Below are 10404 nucleotides of genomic sequence, written 5' to 3' on the forward strand. Positions count from 1 at the left end.
CAGTTGGAGGGCCAGGCAACTTCAACAGTTTGACCAATATTTACAAACCGAAAGGGGCCTGCCTGTATGTTAAAAGTTGGTTGCATCCAATCGCAAGCATTATAAAATGGCAACAACTGTTACAAATCCAATGCAGCAGCTGAAAATAATTGTAAAAGTGCACAAAGCTTTCATTTTTCATTAAAAAGTATTGTCCTGCATGTGTTTATTGGCAACATATACAGGATCAAACATAAGGGGAAGACACTTTATCTAAAACAAACATCTCGAAAGAAAACAATTTTGGGTCAGTCAATATTTGACTAAATGTGGTCATTCCACAAAAAACTAGTGTGTCAATTTTCTTTAAAAATAAAATAAAAGGCCAAAAACATGACACAAAAACCATAGTTAAATGAAACATACATTTCAAAGTCTTTAGTTACTTCAATGCTGATAGGTTGGTTTTTGTTTATTTGAAACAGAGCTTTTGCTTGGGAATAGTACATTGCGGCAATATTTCAGAACTGTATTTGGACCACAGCTGGGCTTACACTCAGGAACTGTAGTCAGGTTGAAAAGCCAATAGCAAGCTATAGAACACTCACACAGTGGAGAGATGTCAGACATAGTATTAAACACTGACACACAGCAACTGACAGCCTGAATGACATCCTAACTACTAGAAAGATGGTATCACAGTTATCAACTCTTCCACAAAATGTGATTGCAGAACAGTACAAAATCAGTGCTCAATATCTATACACACCATATATCCCTCCTAATCTACGCCCTCGCCCTCATCCATTCTCTAACCAGCACTTCCTTTCATCCATTCACTCCCAATCCGTCTCCCTCCCTGTCTTAAGTCAAGTCACCACACAATAACAGGCAGGCAGTCAGCCATACAAGGCTGGGTTGGGGTTGTGAATGTATCTGTAAGAGGGGTACAATCACCCCTGACCTTTGCATGTCTCTGGTGCACGAGGTAACAATGCACTTCACCACTGATCCAGGATCAGATAACTCCTAACCATTATGAGGATGAACAACTATCGGACCCTGGGTCAGTGGTAGGGGATCCTTCTGCCTCCTCAGCTCTAGTGATGCTCTTCCCTTCAGTCATCAGTGCTCTCCAGCACGCTCTGGCTCAGAGCCAGGTCCCAGTAGTGTTCTGTTCCGTGCTTCTTAAAGTGTTCTCTAGCCATGTTCTCTGTAGGACACTGCTTAAACTTAATCTCCCCGTAGTTACGCTCCTTAGCCGTGCCCTGGGAGGATGGAGGAGGAGAGGGGACAGATGGAGGCAGGAGAGAAAACAGCAGGGGAAGACAGAGAAAGACAAGGTTAGATCAGTCTATACAATCAATCCATTTTAAAGAAGCCAGTTGTCCAAGATGAACATGATTATTATACGAAGCATGCATTACACCCCTGGAGCATTAGTCAAATAAGATGTAATGGTTAACCACTCACCTCCCAGACCAGGCTGCATCTGTTGTTCTTCTTGGTCTCATCGTCTGCATCTGGATCTGACAGACAGAGGAGAAAGGAAAACGGATTCAGAACCACAACAACTACAGTGAAGTATTATGTAATATAAACAGTAAGACATACAGCGTGGATCATCAACTAGATTCAGCTATGGGCACATTTTTTCTTGAGCAGATGGTCAGAACATAATTACAAATAATTTGCAAATTGACCGCAAGAATCCCATACAGGTAAAAATTTGACTACAACAATCATTTCAAACCATGCTTACATTTGTATACGATCACATACAGTGGCAAGAAAAAGTATGTAAACCCTTTGGAATTACCTGGATTTCTGCATAAATTGATAATCAAATTTAATATGATCTTCATCTAAGTCACAACAATAGACAAACAGTGTACTTAAACTAATAACACAAATAGTATTTTTGTTGTCTATATTGAATACATAATTTAAACATTCACAGGGTAGATTGGAAAAAGTATGAACTCCTAGGCTAATGACTTCTCCAAAAGCTAATTGGAGTCAGGAGTCAGCTAACCTGGAGTCCAATCAATGAGATGAGATCAGAGATGTTGGTTAGAGCTGCCTTGCCCTATAAAAACAACTCACAAAATGTGAGTTTGCTATTCACAAGAAGCATTGGCTGATGTAAACCATGCCTCGAACAAAAGAGATCTCAGAAACCTAAGATGAAGAATTGTTGACTTGCATAAAGCTGGAAAGGATTACAAAAGTATCTCTAAAAACCTTGATGTTTATCAGTCCACGTTAAGACAAATTGTCTATAAATGTAGAAAGTTCAGCACTGTTGCTACTCTCTCTAGGAGTGGTCATCCTGCAAAGATAACTGCAAGAGCACAGTGCAGAATGCTCAATGAGGTTAAGAAGAATCCTAGAGTCTCAGCTAAAGACTTACAGAAATCTCTGGAACATGCTAACATCTCTGTTGACGAGTCTACGATACGTAAAACACTAAACAAGAATGGTGTCCATGGGAGGACACCACAGAAGAAGCTACCACTGTCCCAAAAACATTGCTGCACGTCTGAAGTTTGCAAAAGTGCACCTGGATGTTTCACAGCGCTACTGGCAAAATATTCTGTGGGGAGATGAAACTACAGTTGAGTTGTTTGGAAGGAACACACAACACTATGTGTGGAGAAGACAAGGCACAGCACACCAACATCAAAACCTCATCCCAACTGTAAAGTATGGTGGAGGGAGCATCATGGTTTGGGGCTGCTTTGCTGCTTCAGGTGATGCAACAGGACAATGACCCAAAACACAGAAGTAAATCAACAGAATGGCTTCAACAGAAGAAAATACGCTTTCTGGGGTGGCCCAGTCAGAGTCCTGACCTCAACCCGATTGAGATGCTGTGGCATGACCTCAAGAGAGCAGTTCACACCAGACATCCCAAGAATATTGCTGAACTGAAACAGTTTTGTAAAGAGGGATGGTCCAAAATTCCTCCTGACCGTTGTGCAGGTCTGACTACTACAGAAAACGTTTGGTTGAGGTTATTGCTGCCAAAGGAGGGTCAACCAGTTATTAAATCCAAGGGTTCACATTCTTTTTCCACCCTGCACTGTGAATGTTTACACGGTGTGTTCAATAAAGACATGAAAATGTATAATTGTTTGTGTTATTAGTGTAAGCAGACAGTTATTGTCTATTGTTATGACCTAGATGAAAATCAGATCAAATTTTTTGATCAATTTATGCAGAAATCCAGGTATTTCCAAAGGGTTCAAATACTTTCTTGCCACTGTATACATCTCGTATGTTCGGACTACTTTGGAACAGATTTGCAAAAATTACAATCACTTGGGAGTTGATTTGTTGCTGTTTTTAGTATTTTATGAGCCAATCAGTTGTGTTGTGACAAGGTTGGTGGGGGTATACAGAAGATAGCCCTATTGGTAAAAGACCAAGTCCATGTCATGACAAGAACAGCTCAAATAAGCAAAGAGAAACGACTGTCCATCATTACTTGATGACATGAAGGTCAGTCAATACGGAAATTAAGAACTTAGAAAGTTTCTTCAAGTGCAGTCGCAAAAACCATCAAGCGCTGTGATGAAACTGGCTCTCATGAGGACCACCACAGGAAAGGAAGACCCAGAGTTACCTCTGCTGCAGAGGATAAGTTCATTAGAGTTACCAGCCTCAGAAATTGCAGCCCAAATAAATGCTTCACAGAGTTCAAGTAACAGACACATCTCAACATCAACTGTTCAGAGGAGACTGCGTGACACTGGTGCTGGTGACACGGTCAGTGATTTATTTAGAATTCAAGGCACAGCATGGCTACCACAGCATTCTACAGCCATACGTCATCCCATCTGGTTTGGGCTTAGTGGGACTATCATGTGTTTTTCAACAGGACAATGACCCAAAACACACCTCCAGGCTGTGTAAGGGCTACTTGACCAAGGAGAGTGATGGAGTGCATCAAATGACCTGGCCTCCACAATCACCCAACCTAATTGAGATGGTTTGGGATGAGTTGGACAGCAGAGTGAAGGAAAAGCAGGCAACAAGTGCTCAGTGGAAACTCCTTCAAGACTGTTGGAAAAGCATACCTCATGAAGCTGGTTGAGAGAATGCCAAGTGTGCGAAGCTGTCATCAAGGCAAAGGGTAGCTACTTTGGAGAATCTAAAACTTAAAATATATTTTGATTTGTTTAACACTTTTTTGGTTACTACATTATTCCATATGTGTTATTTCATAGTTGTGACGTCTTCACTATTATATTTCAATGTAGAAAATAGTACAAATAAAAGAAAAACCCTTGAATGAGTAGGTGTCCAAACTTTTGACTGGTACTGTATATATACATTAAATTCTCACCATCTCTCTTGGAGTTGTGTTCTTCCCATTTGATTCTGCTCAACATGAGCCTCTTGAACTTCTTCTGGGCTTTGGGACCTGAGAGAACAGTACATGCATGCGCAGTCATGTAGTTAACTCTGGGGTAAAGAAGAACCCATTTACAGCAACAAGTCATAAGAAATGTTATGAGATTTTCATGAGTAATTCATGGTAATTAAAGGCAACTTGAATGGTTCAGACTCAGTGAAAGTAGACCCCATTTAAAGAGACTAATATGGTCCCTCTCCCCTCACACCCTTCCCTCCCTCCCTCCACCCCTCTCTCACCTCCCTCCACCACCACCATGTTGACGTCTCGGTGTAGCACCACGGTGCCCGTCAGGTACAGCTGGTTGGCGTTAGCTTCCACCTTAAACTTCTTAGCCGGGTTGTGGAGGTTACGGATCCTGAGGGAAAGCGAGGGGGTGAGCGAGCAAGTACGAATGAGTAGGAAAGGCACACGGACACACTATGCTGTAAATAGTTACATGTGCACAGAGACTTACCTAAACACTATAACATGCACACAAATCCTTACGCTATCCAAAGACAAACCCTAACTCACCTATAGACTGAAATGTGAACTCCAAGACTCAGGTCCTCTTTCAGCTTCTTCACCTTCTTCTCTTTTCTCTGCTCGGTTGTGAGCTTCCGGGCTGCATTGGCCTCCTCATGGGCCCTGAGGACAAACACACAGACAGCTGGTTATGTAGTGAGAGATGTCATATGGGGAAGGGGGAAAAATGGTGAGCCAGGAAGTTGGTGAAATAGGAGCAGTGATAGATGGGAGGCAGAAAAGAGAGAGGAGGGAGAGAGAGCGAGGAATAATTGGTTAATATATGAGGGAGGGGTAAGAGAAAGAGGGGACAATACAGAGAGAAATGTGTAGTGGTTTGACTTACTTCTGTCTCTTGGCCATCTGTGCTCTGACGTGGGCCTCTACCTTAGTGGGATCCTGTACTGCCTCCGTACCTAGCACTCTCATCAGGTTAGAGATGCGCACTGACGGGACAAACACACTCAAGGTTAGAGATGCACTAAAACGGGGAGGAACACAGGCCTCAAACAGGACTACCACTCAGTAAAACGTCGAAGAGAAAAGCAGCATTACTTCAACAGCCCTGGTCTCGATCCTACCCTTAGGTTCTGGGGGGGGCATGAGCCCCAGTCGGACCTTCTCCTGTAGCTCTTTCTGTCCCTCCCTGCGAGTCTGTCTCCTCAGCTTCTTCTGTTCCTTCTTAGTCAGGTACACTCCCAGAGTCACTCCTGGCTTGTCTGTGTCCACTGGAGAGAGGGAGACCAACACTTAGAGCGGCCTTCTCAAACTGAACAGTAGTCTACGCCTACGGTCAGGTTGTCAACAAGGCGGCATGGCGCATCGTTCAGAAACATACATCTCTTTTACATCAAATATGTTTGAATTTTCAAACTAGTTTTCATCTGGAAGGCAGATAAAGGGTTTCTATCAAAACCAAACCCTTTGTCATGTGAAAACAGAATCCTAGTCATTACTCCACACGCTTAATTAGGTCACTTTTGTTTTGAGCTGACTTCGCCGTGGGCTTTGAACAGGTCCCCTGGGTCACACCTGGGCGGCAGCCCCGTTCCATATCGAACGCAGTCAACTTTCAGCCCATGCAAAACACGCCTACACGGGCGACCGGGTGAGATGAATCTTACCCCCTGACTAATATCCAGGAGCCCTTATTGGGACCTTGACATAAAAGTAACATCAAAGAAGGGATGTGTGTGGTTACCTGGGGGGCTGATCTGAGCAGGGTGCTCCACCAGGTTTGTGACTCCAAACAACTCCATCGCCACAAAATTGGTATCTGTGGATCTGAGAGAGAAGAGATGTGATCAGCACAACAAGAAATATGGAAAATGGTGGAGAGAGGACTTTCATGACAATTCTTCAAAAGGTATACAACTTGGATATAGATGTTAGGATGACTAAAGTGGGGATTAAATGTGTAAAGACTCACAGGTCAATGTTGGAGGGGAGGATGTACGAGTCCCACCACTCAATGATGGGCACCTGCCCGTCCCCCAGCATCTTCTTGGGGGCAAAGAGGGCCAGCTTGGTGGAGGCCTGGATCCCCGTCTTCTTGGCTGCCTGGGCGATCTCTGTCTGCAGCTTCTCCAACTGGGCCTGGACAGGGGACGGAGGTGGTTTTGGTTGTTTCATTTCCATTTTGCAGTTAATGTTACACTCTAGAAATAGTTTTTTCCTCTCTGTGTATTGATGAATTGTTGTGAAACGCTTTCAAAATAATAAAAGGCTATGGTGAGAGGTGGAAGGTGACAGGTCAGGGGTCAGATTTGGTACCTTGGTTCTGATCCTCTGGGCGATCTTCTCAAAGCGTCCCTGCTCGTGGAACTTGAAGCCCTTCTTGGCTCGCTGGGCGGGTGCTATGTTAACACGCCCGTCAAAGTAGATAGTGGACTCCAGTTCCTCGCCAGGCTTCTCCTTCAACTGCTGACGGAACTGCTCCCTCTTCACCGCACGGATATTAGCTGTGGAGAGGAGATGAATGAACACAGTCAGATATTAGCTGTGGATGGAGATGAATGAACACAGTCAGATATTAGCTGTGGATGGAGATGAATGAACACAGTCAGATATTAGCTGTGGATGGAGATGAATGAACACAGTCAGATATTAGCTGTGGATGGAGAGGAGATGAATGAACACAGTCAGATATTAGCTGTGGATGGAGAGGAGATGAATGAACACAGTCAGATATTAGCTGTGGATGGAGAGGAGATGAATGAACACAGTCAGATATTAGCTGTGGATGGAGAGGAGATGAATGAACACAGTCAGATATTAGCTGTGGATGGAGAGGAGATGAATGAACACAGTCAGATATTAGCTGTGGATGGAGAGGAGATGAATGAACACAGTCAGATATTAGCTGTGGATGGGGAGGAGATGAATGAACACAGTCAGATATTAGCTGTGGATGGGGAGGAAATGAATGAACACAGTCAGATATTAGCTGTGGATGGGGAGGAGATGAATGAACAGTCAGACAGGTGACTGAAGATCGGGGAATAGAGCATGCTGATTGTGACAGTAGAGGAGAGTGTTGTACCTTTGAGCGTGGGCATGCGGTGTGTTAGCTCCACCTCGTTGCCGCTGGCATCCACTGTCCGACCCATATCATCCAGAATCAGAGGGGCCGGCTTGTTTGACTCACGGGCCTCCGCCACCTTCCTACACCCAACATACACACAAACTCAGATGACATACGTGTTAAACCTCCCTGTAGCATGACATGTATTTGTGGAAGTGTCTAAAGCCGGGTCTGTGCTATATGCCGGGTCATGCTATACTCACGGTGGTGCTATCCCCATGGCGTGTAGGTTGGCCAGCGCCACCAGGTTATGAGGTCCTCCAGTGTTCCCAATGGCTCCCAGTATACCAGGCTTCATGGCTAACTGCGACTGGATGCGGGCCTGCAGCTCTGCAGCCTTCCTAGCCTTCTCAATGGCATCGTTCATGAAAGTAGCTGCCTGGGAGGGAGCGATGGACTGGGCCGAGCCCGAGGAGGGGGCAGAGGGAGCAGGGAGAAGACGAGAGGCAAAAGGAGGGTCTGGCTGGGGAGTGGGCAGTGGCAGCCTCTGGAGGGGGACAGGAGATTGTGATAAGACAGTAACAACACTAGTCCACAATATCTGTCAGACATCTACACTTTTCATTTATAAGGAGGAGAAAAGCCAATACTTCAAGAGAGGGGGAGAGTGGAGGAAGATTAGTCTCACCTGCTGGGAAGACACTGGGACGAAGCTCAGCTGTTTCTTCCTCTCCTCTATCTGTCTGGTGGCAGCCTCCATCATCTGTTTGATCTGAGGACAGAGAGAGAGAGAGAATGAACACATTGATTCATTTCACAAGGATCGTGACACGTCTGTATGTGAAGCAGGATCTTGGTACATGTGTGTTTCATATGGGAAACAGTGTGTATGTGTGGCTACCTGTATCTTAGTGAGCATGCCAGGGCTCTCAGTAGGGGGTGCAGGTAGGACCTCTGGTTCCTCCACCTCCTCGAAGCGGGGGACACGTTTCCTCTTCACCGGCACACCATCTCCTGCCTCAGGGACGTCCCGCCTCGCACCCACTTCCACCTCATCACCAAAGACATCCTGGGGGAACATCAGTAGGCGGCAATGGCCTGAGGCTTAGCCAGAGGCACAGCCAAGCAATCTAACCACTGCAATAATTTAAACAACCTCCTGGGGAATATCCACTCACTGTTTCCTGCTCCCAGGGGAGATATGTATGACACTAACATATTAAAGATCAAGCCTTGAGACAATGACTTTATGTAGATAAATGAGTTACTGGGTTGAAATATCTGATAATGGTAGAAACTCACCTAGCCTATTGTTTATACCCATTCAATCCCTTCTGATATCTGTTCCATCTCCATGGTCTAAACATGTAGGTAGCTACTGGTTACAGGCTAATGTGTTCCATCTCTATGGTCTAGACATGTAGATAGCTACTGGTTACAACCTACAGGTTAACATGGATCGTGTGGTACAACAACAGCAGCAGTGTGTGGTGAGGTCTACCTTCAGGTCTCTCTTGCGGTTCCTCTCCCCAGCACCCTTGTTCCCACGGGAATTGCGGCTCTCCTCCAGGGCCTCAAATAGTCTCTCCACGAACCCACCGGCAGACTCATCCAGGAATGGACGCAGCTGGTCTGATGGGTCAAAGGTTAGAGTCAAAGTGTCAAATACAAAATTTAAAGACTGCTGAACAGTTATCTGTTTGAGTCAGACCCACAAAAAACAGACGTCTGGAAAAATAGGCTAACAAAACAGATAGACAGCGTACAACACAGCTTTTCTGCCATCATTTCTGTGTAACATGTCACACACCAACTGCCCTCATAATCCCCCTCTCACACACACCTGTGGTCTTCCTCTTGTCCAGGCCCTTGCCTACACAGTGCAGGGCCGCAGTGACGACTGTAGGCTCAGAGAAACCCAGCACCTTCTTCACGGTCCGTTCCACCCAGGGCCGCAGCTCCTCCACCTCCCGTTTAGGAAGAGACATCGTCTACAACACAATGGTAGTCGGTAAAGAAACAAACACACAGGAACAGACAAACTTCTTAGCTAGCCAAATAGCTAACCTTAGTGGCATGGATATGTGATCAGCAAAGTTGACAAACAGACCAACGTCAGGTGTATCTGCCCAGCTAACGTTTAGTTAAGTTAGCTACTAAAAGTTATGGTTAATTTACTTGCCAAGTTAACACTTGCTGTTTTTGTTTCACTTGCCTGTTCACATTTCACCTGTCAACACAGATTTTTGCCAGTGTTGGCTAGCTAACTAGTTAGGACTCAACTACTAGCTAACTTGCTAGCTATGTCTCAACTACTAGCTAGCATTGAACCTTGTAGCTAGCTAGCAAGCCACAAGTCTGATTCCCCCGTGCGGTGAGATCAACTTACCAACCAGACGATTTCGTCCTTAACATGTAAATATATCCTCTTATATCAATTATATTCTAAAACATTAATATTAAAAGATTGAAATATATAATAAATCCAAGCCGCTGTGAACAAACTTTCTGTTAGACGCGGCGTTCACACGACGTAAAGAATTCAGAACCCGGAAGCGGAAACACGTGTGGGATCTTCTTCTACTGCTAGTACTTGTTCGTTGTTGCCGCCTATCGTAAATTAATCATAAAATCAACATGTTAATAATAGTTTTTATTTATTTAACTAGGCAAATCAATTAAGAACACATTCTAATTGACAATGACGGCCTACCAAAATGCCTCCTGCGGGGACGGGGGCTGGGATTACAAATGTACAATAAAATATAGGACAAAGCACATCACGACAAGAGAGACACCACAACACTAAACAAAGAGAGACCCAAAACAACAACATAGCATGGCAGCAACACATGAAAACACAACATGGTAGCAGCACAAAACATGGTACAAACATTATTGGGCACAGACAACAGCACAGAGGGCAAGAAGGTAGAGACAACAATACATCACGCGAAGCAGCCACAACTGTCAG

General features: G+C 44.7%; 1 protein-coding gene across 1 annotated transcript; it reads right to left on the reverse strand.

The window, feature by feature from the left end:
- Window positions 1–168: 168 nt before the first annotated feature.
- Window positions 169–10006, reverse strand: LOC129841861 (U4/U6 small nuclear ribonucleoprotein Prp3-like). Its single transcript, XM_055910194.1, has 17 exons — window positions 9820–10006; window positions 9274–9421; window positions 8932–9062; window positions 8332–8499; window positions 8119–8202; window positions 7694–7977; window positions 7449–7570; window positions 6680–6867; window positions 6336–6502; window positions 6108–6190; window positions 5488–5634; window positions 5253–5352; window positions 4916–5029; window positions 4639–4757; window positions 4331–4408; window positions 1453–1508; window positions 169–1247 (listed from the first exon to the last, which is right to left on the reverse strand). Exons 2-17 carry the CDS (start codon window positions 9416–9418, stop codon window positions 1098–1100), a joined length of 2136 nt encoding a protein of 711 aa, XP_055766169.1. The 5' UTR covers window positions 9419–9421; window positions 9820–10006; the 3' UTR covers window positions 169–1097.
- Window positions 10007–10404: the final 398 nt, after the last annotated feature.

The sequence above is a fragment of the Salvelinus fontinalis genome, unplaced genomic scaffold (genome assembly GCF_029448725.1).
Source record: "Salvelinus fontinalis isolate EN_2023a unplaced genomic scaffold, ASM2944872v1 scaffold_0002, whole genome shotgun sequence".
NCBI lineage: Eukaryota > Metazoa > Chordata > Actinopteri > Salmoniformes > Salmonidae > Salvelinus > Salvelinus fontinalis.

Excerpts from the sequence above, each read along its gene's own strand:
- LOC129841861 (XM_055910194.1), bottom strand. The coding sequence starts at position 9,418 with ATGTCTCTTCCTAAACGGGAGGTGGAGGAGCTGCGGCCCTGGGTGGAA. Across the intron at positions 8,203-8,331 it reads GCATGCTCACTAAGATACAG|ATCAAACAGATGATGGAGGC; the intron begins GTAGCCACACAT and ends CTCTGTCCTCAG. Across the intron at positions 6,868-7,448 it reads CCGCATGCCCACGCTCAAAG|CTAATATCCGTGCGGTGAAG; the intron begins GTACAACACTCT and ends TCCTCTCCACAG.